The sequence below is a fragment of the Grammomys surdaster genome, unplaced genomic scaffold, assembly GCF_004785775.1.
Source record: "Grammomys surdaster isolate TR1022 unplaced genomic scaffold, NIH_TR_1.0 217, whole genome shotgun sequence".
Taxonomy (NCBI): domain Eukaryota; kingdom Metazoa; phylum Chordata; class Mammalia; order Rodentia; family Muridae; genus Grammomys; species Grammomys surdaster.
Window position 1 is genome coordinate 3,461,265 of NW_021604662.1, and position 16,378 is coordinate 3,477,642.

General features: G+C 39.2%; 1 protein-coding gene across 1 annotated transcript in view; it reads left to right on the forward strand.

Moving 5' to 3' along the window:
• The window catches only part of Phex (phosphate regulating endopeptidase homolog X-linked), a 225,613-nt gene that overhangs the window by 85,133 nt on the left and 124,102 nt on the right, over nt 1-16,378 (forward strand). Inside the window, exon 12 of the mRNA XM_028772694.1 lies at nt 368-496. Within this exon, the coding sequence (XP_028628527.1) occupies nt 368-496 (129 nt within the window). The remainder of the gene's footprint in view (nt 1-367; nt 497-16,378) is intronic.

A 16,378-nucleotide genomic window follows, 5' to 3' on the forward strand; every position in this document is an offset into this window, starting at 1 on the left:
GTAGAACTGCAGTCCTAAATAGATCCTAAATACTGTCTGGATCCTTGAACAACATCCTGCTTATGTCCCCATTTGCTGTAGAAAGGCTATGTATGACATTGCCCATGTGTTTTTCTTAATGAAGAAAATTGGACTAAAGGTAAAATGCATTGTTTTTTCCACTATCAGAACATTTTCACTTAGTTGTGGCTGGAAACTAGGGAAAAACAGAGTTTCATGTTCTCCATCTGATTTTACCTTGGCCTTTCCTGTCTTGCATGTATCTGTGAAGGGGTGGGATGTATTTTTGTAGATGGTTTGATTTCTTTTTCTCCTCAGCAATAATTTTCATCCAAAGTATAAAAATTGTATTGATTCTTTCCCACAGGTAATCCAGGGAACCACAACTCTGCTGCCTCAGTGGGACAAATGTGTTAACTTTATCGAAAGTGCCCTCCCTTATGTTGTGGGGAAAATGTTTGTGAATGTTCACTTCCAGGAGGATAAGAAGGAAATGGTAAGTAGAGCTTCCTGGATGATAAAGGCAAACATGCAGAAGAGTGGTCTTCTAGGCAGATCCGACAGACATGATGATCCACAGTCTGCAGTCTACCTTCCAGGGTGTATAGACCCAAAGGCATCTCTTCTACTTCTTTGCATTTTTCCAGGAAAATAGGAATAAAGCTCATCAAATGTGAGGTAGTGAACATATATTGAGGGACTGAGGACACAGAATGTATGCAATAGCTGTCCAGAGGAGTGGGCCAGGGTGAATGATAATATTTAGTATGGCTGCTTAGAGGCAGGTAAAAATCTTAGTCTAGGTGAGATTCAAGCTCATGAATTTAAAGATATTTGTCACTATGGCTATGTGTTTTTCTCCATCTGTTTCAATTTCTTTGAAGGAGAGAAAATATATGTATACACATGTACATATATATACACACATGATTATATATGTATCTTTCAGCATTACTGAGGTTCATTTGACATATAAAAATTGTATATATTCAAGGTGTACAATGTAATGATTTGATACACACTGTAAAGTGATTACCACAACAAAATCAGCAAATTTATCAGCATGTTAACTGTTTTGTGTTTGTCAGTGGGATAGTATTGTGTGACACTATTTCTGCAGAGCCAGGAACAAGCATCAACTCACTCCAGATAGTAAACAGACAAAAGCAATGACCTCACCAAAGTCCAGCTTAGTGAACCAGTGAGTTTCACTGGGGTTACCTTTATGGTTATAGGTAAGGAGCAGGGATGACTGAAAGCCCACTCCAGCATGGGTGACTGCTCACAAAGACTAGAACCCTGGAGTTCCTGCATGCAATGTCTGCAGCTCAACAGGTCAGAGTATCTTTGGGGCAGTCAGCTGGTCTGTGCCTCTTCCATACAGCTTGACTGTTTTCTCTTTTTCAAGCAGCTTGCCTGGCCTCTTGTCTCCTCAGCAGTCTTTCCTATGAAAGCTTAGGGAGGGGCCTTGTGTACCTAGTTAGTTTGAAAAACTTCTCCAGGTTTCTGAGTTGCTTACTTTTGAGTTCTAAGGAGCATCCCTTTAAAATTTCCAGTCTTAACAAGTCCTACTTTAAAAAAAAAGAATTCACATAATTTAATTCATCATTATTATTATTTAATCTACTTTTTACAGTCCAGTCTTTATCCCTCTCTCAGTCTACCCTCTGATTGTTCCACATCCCATATCTCCCCCTTCTCTCCCCCCCACCCCCCATCTCCAGGGTCCAGGCTAAGTTGAGACTGCCAATCTTCCTAAAGATCCTCCTCCTCAGCTTCTTCCAGCTTTTCCCTAATTCAACCACAGGGGTTACCAGCGAACTTCTCCAGGTTTCTGAGTTGTTTACTTTTGAGTCCTAAGGAGCATCCCTTAAAATTTCCAGTCTTAACAAGTTTCACTCTTTTTCTTAAAAAAAAAGGAAAAGAACTTCTCACATCTTAATGAAAGGAAATTGATATGCAACATATGGACACTTAATATGTACTCTTACAAATTTGAAGCATACAGCACATTGTACATTGTTAGTAACTAAAGTCAACATAAGATCACTGGAACTTATACATCCTTGTATGAAAGTCTGTGCCATTTGATCAACATCACCTAATCCCACACTATGCCACTGACAACTTCTGTTCATATTCTCTGTATCTTGGAGTTCCAAAATTTTGCAGGGGGTGGTTTCCACATATAAATCTTATTTTTCCTTCTGTGTCTGGCTTATTTCACTTAGCATTATGTCCTTTAAGTTTATCTATGTTATTGGAAAAGATAAGGTTTCCTTGTTTCATGGCTAAGTAATACACAGACATGCATCATACTTTCTACCTATTTGTTCACTGATGACCATTTAGGGAATTCCATGTCTTGGTTATTAGGAAAAACACTGCAGTGAACATGAGCTGTCTCTTGAAGACATCGCTTTTATTTCCTTTGGCAATATAGCCAGTAATAAGATGGCTAGGTTGTTATAGTAGTCTTATTTTGAACTTTTGGAGGATCTTCTAAACTGTTTAACCTTGACGGCAGGGCCAATTCATATTTTAAGTAGCAGTGTATAAGGTTTCTTTATTTGTGCATTTGCCTCTTTTGACTTTCATAGTAGTTACTTTAATAGACATGAAGTACTATTTCACTGTGGTTTTGATTTTTATTTTCCTGACTAGCGACATGCAATGCATTTTCATATGTCTCTTGGCTATTTTTGCATGTCTTTGGAAAATGTTTAGTCAGGTCTATTGTTCATATTTAGTTAGGTCATTATTTTTCCTACTTTTGCTATTGGGAGTGCACTTTTGAGTTATAAGTTTGTATTTAGCCACTTTTATGTGAATTTTCTCTGTAAAAATTACATTTTACCGATGCCAGCAAGCAAAATATCCATGTGTGATTCACTGAGAGAGTACTGCTTTATCAATCAGATATAGACATATAAGCATATGGGACACAGGTAGTTTTAATCATTGAGTTTGAGGATAAAGACACAGAGTCTATTAAGTCATGATGATTCGAATGGTAATATGTAGTGATAATAATATCAAGTGGTGGGTGTTATATATCCTATACTGGAGTTTATTTTTAAATATCACTAATCTAAATATATTCTCTTTTGTTAATTTGTTTTTTACTACCTTTGGAGGATTTCTGCCAAGTTTGAGAACATATTTTTAAATAAACAGGCATATTCCAAATAGGGCCACCAAGAAATGAATGCTTTGTTTTTAAAATGCTCAGTATTCTTGAATGCTTTTGTTTGCTCTTTGGCCAGAGTAAATACATGGAAACCTTATTAAATAATCACAGGGATATGACTAAAATCTCAAGAGAATATAAATACAATGAATGAATAAAAAGAGTCTGTATACTGGGAGAGGTTTGGCACACATATTTTTTTTTTATTGGATGATTTATTTACATTTCCTATGTTGTCCCCTTACCCCATCCCCCACCACCCCCTCGGAACCCCCAATCCCCTCGCCCCTCCTCCTTCTTCTCTGTGGATGTAACCTCTTTCTACACCACCCCACTCCCACCTCCCCACCCTCAAAATTCCCACCCCCTGGGGCATCCAGCCTTCATGAGGTCAAGGTTCTCTTCTTCCACCTATGCCCAGCAGGGCCCTCCACTTTTACATATTCAGCTGAAGCCCTGGATCCCCCCCTAAGTGCTCCCAGGCTGGTGGTTTAGACCCTGGGAGCTGTGGTTGGTTGGTATTGTTGCTCTCCTCATGGTGCCACAAACCCTTTCAGCTCCTTCAGTCTTCACTCTAACTCCTCTATTGAGAACCCCATGATCAGTTCAATGGCTAGTTGTGAGCATCTGCCTCTGAATATGTCTGACTCTTGAAGGCCTCTGAGGAGATATCCATATCAGGCTCTTATCAGCATGCACTTCCTGTCTTCCACATCAGCATCTACCTTTGGTGATTGCACATGGGATAGATACTCAGGTGGGCTGGTCTTGAGACGGCCCCTCCTTCAGTTTCTGTCCCTCACTTTGTCTCCATATTTGCTCCCTTGAGTATTTTGTTGCTCCTTCTAAGAAGGACCGAATCACCCTCACTTGGTCTTCCTTCTTTATGGACTTCATGTGGCCTGTGAGTTGCATCTTGGGCATTTCAAGGTTCTGGGCTAATATCCAATAATCAGTGAGTGAATACCATGTGTCTTCTTTTGTGATTGGCTTACCTCACTCAGGATGATAATTTCTAGTTCCATCCATTTACCTAGGAACCTCTCAAATTCATTGTTTTTAATAGCTGAGTAATACTCCATTGTGTAAATATACCACATTTTTTGAATCCATTCCTCAGTTGAAGGACATCTGGGTTCTTTCCAGCTCCTGGCTATTATAAATAAGGCTGCTATGAACATAGTTGAGCATATGTCCTTGTTATATGTTCGAGCATCTTCTGGGTATATGCCTAGGAGTGGTATAGCTGGATCCTCGGGTAATGCTATGTCCAATTTTCTGAGGAACCACCACACTGATTTCCAAAGTGGTTGCACCATCTTGCAGTCCCACCAACAATGGAGGAGTGTTCCTCTTTCTCCACACCCTCGCCAGCATCTACTATCACCTGAGTTTTTAATCTTAGCCATTCTGACTGGTGTGAGATGGAATCTCAGGGTTGTTTTGATTTGCATTTCCCTGACGACTAAGGATGCTGAACATTTCTTTAGATGCTTCTCGGCCATTCGAGTTTCTTCTGTTGAAAATTCTTTGTTAAGCTCTATATCCCATTTTTTAATAGGGTAATTTGGTTGTCTGGAGTCTAATTTCTTGAGTTCTTTGTATATATTGGATATTAGCCCTCTATCAGATGAAGGATTGGTAAAGATCTTTTCCCAATTTGTTGGTTGTCGTTTTGTCCTATTGACAGTGTCCTTTGCCTTACAGAAACTTTGCAATTTTATGAAGTCCCATTTGTCAATTCTCGATCTTAGAGCATATGCCATTGGAGTTCTGTTCAAGAACTTTTCCCCTGTGCCCAAGTATTCGAGGCTTTTCCCCACCTTCTCTTCTATTAGTTTCAGTGTATCTGGTTTTATGTGGAGGTCCTTTATCCACATAGACTTGAGCTTTGTACAAGGGGATAAGAATGGATCAATTTTCATTCTTCTACATGTTGTCTTCCAGTTGAACCAGCACCATTTGTTGAAAATGCTGTCCTTTTTCCACTGGACAGTTTTAGCTCCTTTGTCAAAGATCAAGTGACCATAGGAGTGTGGGTTCATTTCTGGGTCTTCAATTCTATTCCATTGATCTTCCTGCCTGTCTCTGTACCAATACCAGGTAGTTTTTATCACTATTGCTCTGTAGTACAGCTTGAGGTCAGGGATGGTGATTCCTCCAGAAGTTCTTTTATTGTTGAGAATAGTTTTCGCTATCCTGGGTTTTTTGTTATTCCATATGAATTTGAGAATTTCCTTTTCTAACTCTGTGAAGAATTGAGTTGGGATTTTAATGGGAATTGCATTGAATCTGTAGATTGCTTTTTGGCAAGATGGCCATTTTTATTATATTAATCCTGCCAATCCATGAGCAAGAGAGATCTTTCCATCTTCTGAGACCTTCTTCGATTTCTTTCATCAGGGACTTGAAGTTCTTGTCATAGAGGTCTTTCACTTGCTTGGTTAGATACACACCAAGGTATTTTATATTATTTGCAACTATTGTGAAGGGTGTCATTTCCCTAATTTCTTTTTCAGTCTGTTTATCTTTCATGTAGAGGAAGGCTACTGATTTGTTTGAGTTGATTTTATAACCAGCCACTTTGCTGAAGTTGTTTATCAGGTTTAGGAGTTCTCTGGTGGAAGTTTGGGGGTCACTTAAGTATACTATCATATCATCTGCAAATAGCGATATTTTGACTTCTTCCTTTCCTATTTGTATCCCTTTGACTTCTTTTTGCTGTCTAATTGCTCTGGCTAAGACTTCCAGTACTATATTGAATAGGTAGGGGGAGAGTGGGCAACCTTGTCTAGTCCCTGATCTTAGTGGGATTGCTTCAAGTTTCTCTCCATTTAGCTTGATGTTGGCTACTGGTTTGCTGTAAATTGCTTTTACTATGTTTAGGTAGGGGCCTTGAATTCCTGATCTTTCCAAGACTTTTATCATGAAGGGATGTTGAATTTTGTCAAATGCTTTCTCAGCATCTAGTGAGATGATCATGTGGTTTTTTTCTTTGAGTTTGTTTATATAGTGGATTACATTGATGGATTTCCGAATATTGAACCATCCCTGCATTCCTGGGATAAAACCTACTTGATCATGATGGATGATTGTTTTGATGTGGTCTTGGATTCGGTTTGCTAGAATTTTATTGAGTATTTTTGCATCGATGTTCATAAGGGAGATTGGTCTGAAGTTCTCTTTCTTTGTCGGGTCCTTGTGGGGTTTGGGTATGAGTGTAATTGTAGCTTCATAGAACGAATTGGGTAGTGTTCCTTCTGTCTCTATTTTGTGGAATAGTTTGAAGAGAATTGGTATTAGGTCTTCCTTGAAGGTCTGATAGAATTCAGCACTAAAACCATCTGGTCCTGGGCTTTTTTTTAGTGGGGAGGCTTTTGATGACTGCTGCTATTTCCTTAGGGGTTATGGGACTATTTAGATGGTTTATCTGCTCCTGGTTTAACTTCGGTACCTGGTATCTGTCTAGGAAATTGTCCATTTCATCCAGGTTTTCCAGTTTTGTTGAGTATAGGCCTTTGTAGTAGGATCTGATGATTTTTTGAATTTCTTCAGTTTCTGTTGTTATGTCTCCCTTTTCAGTTCTGATTTTATTAATTTGGATACTGTCTCTGTGCCCTCTGGTTAATCTGGCTAAGGGTTTATCTATCTTGTTGATTTTCTCAAAGAACCAACTCCTGGTTTTATTGATATTTTGTATTGTTCTTTCTGTTTCTATTTGGTTGATTTCAGCCCTGAGTTTGATTATTTCCTGCCTTCTACTCCTCCTGGGTGTATTTGCTTCTTTTTGTTCTAGAGCTTTTAGTTGTGCAGTCAACTTGTTAGTGTGTGCTCTTTCCAGTTTCTTTTTGTAGGCACTTAGAGCTATGAGCTTTCCTCTTAGCACTGCCTTCATGGAGTCCCACCAGTTTTGGTATGATGTGTCCTCATTTTCATTGAATTCTAAAACGTCTTTTATTTCTTTCTTTATTTCTTCCTTGACCAAGTCATCATTGAGTAGAGAGTTGTTCAGTTTCCATGTGTACGTGGGTTTTCCATTGTTTTTGTCATTATTAAAGACCAGTCTTAGTCCGTGGTGATCTGATAAGATGCAAGGGATTATTTCAATCTTTTTGTATCTGTAGAGGCTTGTTTTGTGACCAATTATATGGTCTATTTTGGAGAAGGTACCATGAGGTGCTGAGAAAAAGGTATATTCTTTTGTTTTAGGATGAAATGTTCTATAGATGTCTGTTAAGTCCATTTGGTTCATAACTTCTGTTAATTTCAAAGTGTCTCTGTTTAGTTTCTGTTTCTATGATCTGTCCATTGCTGACAGTGGGGTGTTGAAATCCCCCACTATTATTGTGTGAGGTGTAATGTGTGTTTTGAGCTTTAGTAAAGTTTCTTTTATGTATGTAGGTGCCCTTGCATTTGGAGCATAGATGTTCAGAATTGAGAGTTCACCTTGGTAGATTTTTCCTTTGATGAGTATGAAGTGTCCTTCCTTATCTTTTTTGATTAATTTTGGATGAAAGTCGATTTTATTTGATATTAGAATGGCTACTCCAGCTTGTTTCTTGGGACCATTGGCTTGAAAAATTGTTTTCCACCCTTTTATTCTGAGGTAGTGTCTGTCTTTGTCACTGAGGTGCGTTTCTTGTATGCAGCAAAATTCTGGGTCTTGTTTGTGTATCCAGTCTGATAGTCTTCGTCTTTTTATTGGGGAATTGAGACCATTGATGTTAAGAGATATTAAGGAAAAATGATTGTTGCTTCCTGTTATTTTTTTTATTAGAGGTAAAGTTGTGTTTGTATCTTTTTTGGGGGTTGTTGGAAGATTACTTACTTGCTTTTCCTAGGTTGTAGTTTCCCTCCTTGTGTTGGCATTTTCCATCAATTATCCTTTGAAGTGCTGGGTTTGTGGGAAGATATTGTGCAAATTTGGTTTTGTCATGGAATATCTTGGTTTCACCATCTATAGTGATTGAGAGTTTTGCTGGGTATAGTAATCTGGGCTGGCAATTGTGTTCTCTTAGTGTCTGTATGATGTCAGTCCAGGCTCTTCTGGCTTTTATAGTCTCTGGTGAGAAGTCTGGTGTAATTCTTATAGGTCTGCCTTTATATGTTACTTGACCTTTTTCCCTTACTGCTTTTAGTATTTTTTCTTTGTTTTGTGCATCTGATGTTTTGATTATTATGTGACGGGAGGTATTTCTTTTCTGGTCTAGTCTATTTGGTGTTCTGTAGGCTTCTTGTATGTTTATGGGCATCTTGTTCTTTAGGTTAGGGAAGTTTTCCTCAATAATTTTGTTGAAGATATTTACTGGCCCTTTAAGTTGGGAATCTTCATTCTCATCTATACCTATTATCCTTAGGTTTGGTCTTCTCATTGTGTCCTGGATTTCCTGGATGTTTTGAGTTAGGAGTTTTTTGCATTTTGCATTTTCTTTGACAACCGTGTCAACATTTTCCACCGTACCGTATCTTCTGCATTTGAGATTCTCTCTTCTATCTCTTGTATTCGGTTGGTGATGCTTGCGTCTGTGACTCCTGATCTCTTTCTTAGGTTTTCTATCTCCATGGTTGTCTCCCTTTGAACTTTCTTTATTGTTTCTATTTCTAGTTTCAGATCCTGAATGTTTTTGTTTAATTCCTTCTTTGTGTTTTCTTCCATTTCTTTAAGGGATTTCTGTGATTCCTCTTTAAGGGCTTCTATCTGTTTACTTGTACTCTCCTGTATTTCTTTAAGGGAGTTACTTAATTCCTTCTTATAATCCTCTATCATCATCATGAGAAGTGATTTTAATTCTGAATCCTGCTTTTCAGGTGTGATGGGGTGTTCAGGGCTTGCTATATTGGGAGAATTGGGCACTGATGATGCCAAGAAACTTTGGTTTCCGTTGCTTATGTTCTTGTGCTTGCCTTTCGCCATCTGGTTAACTCTAGTGGTACCTGCCCTCACTGTGTAAAACTGGAGTCTGTATTTCCAGTTATCTTGCTTATTGCAGAGCTCCTCAGAGTCCAGAGGTCTCTGTGGTCTTATGCTCCTAATCTCCTGGGTGGAATAACTCCTGGGACTCAGGCCACCTCTTGGATCTGGAAATCCTTCTGCTCTGAGTGCAGTGGGTCCTCGATGACTCAGGATTCAGTTTCAGCTGCTCTGAGTGCAGTGGCTCCAGCTGCTCTGAGTGCAGTGGCTCCTGGATGACTCAGGATTCAGTTTCTCAACAGGACAGGAGCAGACCGACTCTGTGTCAGCTGCTCTGAGTGCAGTGGCTCCTGGATGGCTCAGGATTCAGTTTCTCCACAGGACAGGAGCAGACCAACTCTGTGTCTGCTCCAGCCCAGAGGACCAGGCAGGGGCAGAAGGGAAGTCGAATTCCGGAGGGGCGGGGTTTGGGTAGCTGCTGTGCCCTGGATGTCCCTGGCTCCCCGATCTATCTCTGGGGTTTAGGGAGTGAGATGGAGTTCTTACCAGCTGCTCTGAGTGCAGTGGCTCCTGGATGACTCAGGATTCGGTTTCTCCACAGGACAGGAGCAGACCGACTCTGTGTCTGCTCCAGCCCAGAGGACCAGGCAGGGGCAGAAGGGTTGGCACACATATTTTAACTAATTTGAAAAGTAGGAAATTTATTTTTCTCAGTTTTGGTGCACGTGTCCTCTTTTCAAGTCTCATGGTATGACATTCTAAAATAAGTTGATTTTGGCACTTTCTCCATTTATTTTGATATACATGAGGGCAGTATATTAATTGTACAGATATTCTTCTTTTTTTTACATTAAATTATTTACCTCCCCTATGCCCAAATGATTTGCCTCATGGGATAGTTAAGTTGGAAACTTGTAAGAGAAAACAAATCTTGCTTTTTCTAGCCTCGTTTCAGGGATCTCACCCAAGAGCCACCTGTGAAAACTGATTCAATTTAAAAAAAAATCTAGATTATTAAGAAAAATCTAGAGAAAAAGAAAAGTCACACTGGGCCAAATTCCAGAATGTCTAATTTAGACTGAAAGACTGTGATAGTTTATTTACCAGGAGGTGTCTGTCAAACAAATGACTATGATCAGAAGGTTAAAAACCTCAGGTACTACTGAAACTTTCTTGCGTGAACAAATCGCATGGCCTTGTTACAAAGCAGAATCTATTGCAAGATGGCAAACCCACTACATTTTAACAAAGGTTCCCTTTAACTTGGTCCAGTGTAGGGCCCCAGTTTCTAGCAAATTCCCATTTTATCCTGCTGCTGTTCCAGGTACCACCCTTTGAGCAGCAAGTACCTTATTTCACCCACTAGAAAATAATTATCACCTGAAACAGAAGTCCCGGTGATTCACTGGAGCAGGCCAGGTCAGGCCAGGCCAGTTGTCTCAGACATCAATACTTTGTTTACTCAAATGTAATAAATGATTGAGATTGTGTCAAATCTTGGGCGAGGGCCTCTGGACTTGTATCCTGCTCCACTCCCTAAGTTATTGAATTTGCCCTTAAAAATAGTACTTTTTGTTATTAGATGCCTGTTCTTTAATGTTTCTTAAGTCATCTCCACAGCAGGATTGGCCTAATGCCCTCTGGTTGATATCCCCGGACATTCCTGTTATCTACTCTGAGTGAGAGGGAGCAAATGATTCATTTCAATGTTTCTTTTCTAGACAGAAAGTGACTTCTTCCTTATCCCCTTCTGCTGCTCTCTGCCTCTCCCAATCCACCAATCTACTAGGACTGTCTTCTTTTTCATGTGTGTGTGTGTGTGTGTGCGTGTGTGTGTGTGTGTGTAATTACACACTACTGTTTCTTCATGGTTTTCTAAGTGCAAGTATACCTGGGTAAATGCAGGCACACTGACCCTGGCCCTTATTTCTTCACTCACAAGATTATTGGATTTTAGCCAATTTAATTAGCAATGAGACAAACAGGGTATAGAAAAAGAGAGTCTTTCAACACAGAGCCACTTAAAGAGGGGCGATAGAATGAATCTTCTGCCATTCAGAGAATGGGACAGAGATGTTAGCTGCAAGTCTTGCTTGTGTGGTACCTAAGGAGCTGGCCAGTGGAGTGAGGGAAAGGAGATGGGAGACTTCTTTTGATCTTTGTTGTCTTTGTGGTCTGATGTAACAATATACGACAGAGTTAGGATATAAGCCCTGTGTATACGTTTACATTTCATTTTTTTTTTAAATAATAGGCTGGTAAGATGGCTCAGTGGGTAAAGCTCTGTCTGTGCAAGCCTTAAGATCATAGTTCAATAAAAATTTTGCATAACAGAAGCAGGTGAAAGTAATTTAATTTTAGTACCCTAACCCAATGTAAACGATTGTTGTTTCAGTGTGCGAGCAGAGGGAGAGGTTGACATCCGGTATTTTCCTTTTTACTGATCTATTTTACTTTTCTGAGAAAGGGTCCCTCAGTGTACCTAGAGCCTCACCAATTTGGTAAAACTCCCTGGCTAGCAAGCCATACCTACCTAGTGCTGGAATTTTAAGCACAGATACTTCCAGCTTCTTGTGTGGGTTTTGGGAATGTGAACTTGGGTCCTCATTCTTGCATACTAGGCACTTTGATGACTTAGCTATCTCCCCAGCTGTAACTACTACCTTAAATGCACAGGGAAATGTCTTAGATTAATGTTCATAAAGGTCAGATGAAGATTCCTGGGAAAGTAAGGGATAGAAATGATTGTCATGAGGTCTGGTGCAATAGTCACGATATAATTAAATTTAGTGATGAAGATTATGGTGATTAACTGGAGTTTAACTGTATGTTGAGTACTCTTCTAAGCACATTCCAGATGTGGAGCCATTTATTATTGATCTTATGATTACTATTACTGTTTTCACTTTCCATATTGACAAAGCTGAGTCTTGGAGACTATACGTAAATTCCTCTAAAAGCATGAACGTTGCTTAAGTTAGATCTAAATCCAGTTAATCTGACATAAGCCTGTGTTCCATTGTGAATTAGTTTTCTGTTAACTATAATTAACTTTTGAAATAAGCTTACATAAGACAAATGTCACAAAAAAGAAACCATAGTTGTGTTGCTTCCAGTCTACAATCAGGTGGCCCTATTGCTTTTTGACCTGTGACAATACAGTCTCTCATTTAAAATATATGCTGTATAATACAGCCCTTACCTTATAGACGGGGAGTAGGAAGAGGAAAGGATCCAGTGAGTTAAATATCTCCTCCTAGGTCCTATACAAAGGCTCTACTATGTTTGGATAGCACCATCTTGATGGCAAGCCTTTGGCACATATATGTCTGAGGGCCAAGTAAAAGCCAGACCAAAATGTAGTCCCCAGCTTCTCCCTGAAAGACACCTGCATCAGCATCAATTTCTAGAATGAAGAATTCAGAGACTTCACAGTGGCTTTTAAAATTCAATTTAATTCAACTAATTCAATCTTTTTAGAAGCATACTTTAACAATAAGATAGAAAAGCAAAAGGCACCCATTTCCCATTTCTTATAATTTTAGAAGCAGAAAACAGAAGATGTTTTGTTTCTAGCATTTCAACATTTTAAAGAAAAAGGCAGTGAAACTTAATTGAAATCCAACTAGTTGAATTCCATTTTTGTGTTCATATGTTTCTCCAAAGAAAGAGGCAAACAATAAGAAACAAGAGAACCATTAGAGCTTTGATGTAAAACAGCACTGTAGGCATGTCTTTGGTTTAATCTGCATACAAAGTTCAATTTACAGTGTTTTCTACATATATGGTTCTAAGGAGTGATCTCTAATATTTGGAGTAGTGAACCAAGACTACATCTTTCAAAATTTTTTAAAAAATTATTACTTGCATTCCATAGTTACTAAGCATAAATGTGGACATACATATTAAAGAAAATGTTTATGGTGCTGAATTTTTAAAAGATTTTTTTTTTACTAGAAAACTTATTAGTTTCTAGAAAATTCAGTAAAGTTGGAATTCCTTTCTGAACATTTTGGCTAAGCTGAATTTGTTTGTGTGTTTGCTTTTGTTTTGTTTTTATTCTTTCTTCATACTTGTTTTACTTATAGACGCTATGTACTCAAAACAGCCTAACTTCACTCATGCATCTCAGCTCCACTAGGACGTGTTTTTTGCTCTTTGCTCACATTTTCTGTTTTTAATCATACAATAGACCCCGTTAAAGGAAAACAATAACAATGGCCACCACCACTACAACAACAGATTTTATTGCCTGTTAGATAGTGAGGGGTTCTTTATTTTCATTTTAAAAAAGATATTTTTGTTTATGTGTTTGTGTATGAGCCTGTTTGAGTCTGTGTATCACTAGCCTGTCAGGGCTAGAAGAGAGTGTATTAATTCTCCTGGGATTGGGGTTTCAGGCAGTTATGAGCCACCAGGCGTGTGCTAGGAACCAAAGCTGGGTCTTACACAAGAGCGGTAAGCACTCTTAATTGCTAAATTAATATCTACAGCCCCACAATAACAAAAGACTTTGTTTATGACTACTACAATAGGTGTTGCTCCTCTCTCTCTCTCTCTCTCTCTCTCTCTCTCCTGGTTTTTTCGAGACAGGGTTTCTCTGTATAGTCCTGGCTGTCCTGGAACTCACCCTGTAGACCAGGCTGGCCTCAAACTCAGAAATCCACCTGCCTCTGCCTCCCAAGTGCTGGGATTAAAGGCGTGAGCCACCACTGCCCGGCGCTGTTGCTTCTCTTGCAATAGAAAAAAAAAAAAAGAGCTGACATTCAACCGTGCCTGTTAGCAAAGAAACCAAGAGGTTTATAGCCAGTAAGCAGAATGAGAGAGCCATTGGATGGCACAGTCCTGAGAGGAAATGTGGAGAGGAGGAAAATCTTATCCAAACTTATTCTCGCCATAGGTAGGCCAAGGTAATCAGATATTAGCTAATGAAAGGTTTGATCTGATACTGAGAGTGATGAGACTTTGAAAACGGAAATATCCTTGTAACTCTGTTGAGCAGAAGTTTTGCTCAAAGTCAGCAAGGCAGATCTGGTAAGCACAGGATGGGGGTGGGGGCTAGGAAGGAGGGCCACGTCAAGATTCAACTGAAAAAAAGGGCTCATGGGAGACTGACTAAAGTTTGGTCCAAGGGAAAATCTTTGTCAGCTCTCAGATGAAAGCTAAATGGACTCATTAGATACTAAAATATTCTCTACACAGAAGTTTAATCTAATTAAAGTAGGGTAAATATGTCACTATACTTCATATTTAGACTATTAGGTGAAGAATATGAGTTTTATTTATTGCTTTATTATTGTTCAGTTCTTGTACTCTAGAAGTTTCCTCCCCACCCCTCCAACTAGTAAAGCCATAGATGACCTACAGATGACTACAGTGTCTTCCATTTGTCTGAGCTGCTCTCTATGTGAGCAATTTTGGTATAATTCTTATCCTAAGAATGGAATTCTCCTCCTACCTCATACTGCTTTAACTGGCGCTAAAAACTTAAATACCCACATGGGTCCAATTGCAGTGGTAACTTTGAATTTGAAACCTCCATATCCTAGGAGCTCACCTCATCAGTGAGCCGAAATAATTGAATTGATGTGCTCCCATTAATATTTTTTAAGTTCTTCAATTCCCTTGTTCACCATTTCTCTCAGTGGTTGAGTAAATGAGATGTAACTCTAACGTTGATGGCAGAAGTCACCTGAAAGTCAGTGTCATGCATTAAAGCACTGCCCTTATACTTAGTGGTTCTTTGTTCTCTACATATGCAATGCTCATGTGAGAAGCTCTCAGGAAGATCATTATCCAGAAAAAAAGATTCTTTTGAATACAGATTATGTACAGAATAAATATTCTGACAACCAAGCATCCTTGCTTAGTCCATCCAATAAATAGTACCAGCTTGCAACAGGGTCAGTTTTTAGAGAAATTCTGCTAAAGACCTGTCTGAAGTAGGGAAAATGAAATGACCTGGGCTGTAGAATATTTATGTTGTTGCCTTGGTATCTCAAAATGAGCATCTACTTTTACCAAGTTGGGAAAATTAGTTAACTTCTTTGAACTTATTTTCATATTTATAAACTGTCCACGAGTATCTGTTGTTAGAAGAATGCAGTGTAACAATCACTCACAAAATCAAACTGGCATTTAGCAATACGTAATTACTTCTGGTGCATCTGGAGTCCGTGGTGGTCCCCTCTACAGATCTGCTGATTTTGATTGTGCTTGCTCAAATGTCTGGGGGTTGGCCCATCAAGATTAGTTTTGGCAGAAGTGACTGGGACAACTAGGCCCTGCTCCATGTATCTTCCTTCTATCATCTGTCTAGCCTGGGCATGCTCCCATGGCGACGGCAGAGGTGCAAGTGTGCAAGCAGAAGCATGTGAGATCTCCTGACACTCGGGCTCAGAACTGGAATAAAGGTTGTGATGCTTACTCTTCATTGTCATTTTGATTAGATTTAGAATCACTATAGAAACACACCTCTGAGAGTATTTAGATTTAGTTGAGGAGGAAAGACTCAAGTATGGGCAGCATCATTCAATGAACTGGGACCCCTGGCTGAACATAAAGAAAGTAAATATTCATTGTTCCTTGTTTCCGGACTGTGATACAACGTGACCGGCTTCCCCATAGTCCCATTGCCATGTCTTCGTCACTGTGATACACCAGAGCCAATGTCAACCCATCCTCTTTCTGGCTATTTTTTTTTTGGTCAGGTATTTTACCACATTAACCAGACAAGTAGCTAATAAAAATGCCAGAAATACATCCTATTGTCCAAAGCAAGCCCAAAGGCAGAAACAGAGCTGAAATTTTTAGTGAGACGATCTATAGGCTGTAGGTAAAGGAAAGGATGCAAAACTAAAGTTGCAATTTCAGATTATCACAAATAGAGATAAAACAGTGCCTGCCTTTTTGGTTTGGGGTGAGGATTAAATGAGTTAATTCTTAGAGTTGGGTCAGCACAATCCATCATGCATAGTAAGTAGCTAGTCAATGTTAGCATGTGTTTCTTCTGGGGTCATGACTATCATTAACAGGGAAGATAGAGTTTGTAATATGAAAGTTTTGACACAGGTTGTGACATCTTCTGTGTGCAGATTGCCTCTTTCTAATCTATTTTAGAGTGAGAGGAATACAGGGACTTTTGTCATTACTAGGCCTCCATTGATTCCTGCTTAAGAGCTTTCAGTTGGAATAAAACCCTGTTTCTTCTTCTTCTTCTTCTTCTTCTTCTTCTTCTTCTTCTTCTTCTTCTTCTTCTTCTTCTTCTTCTTCTTCTT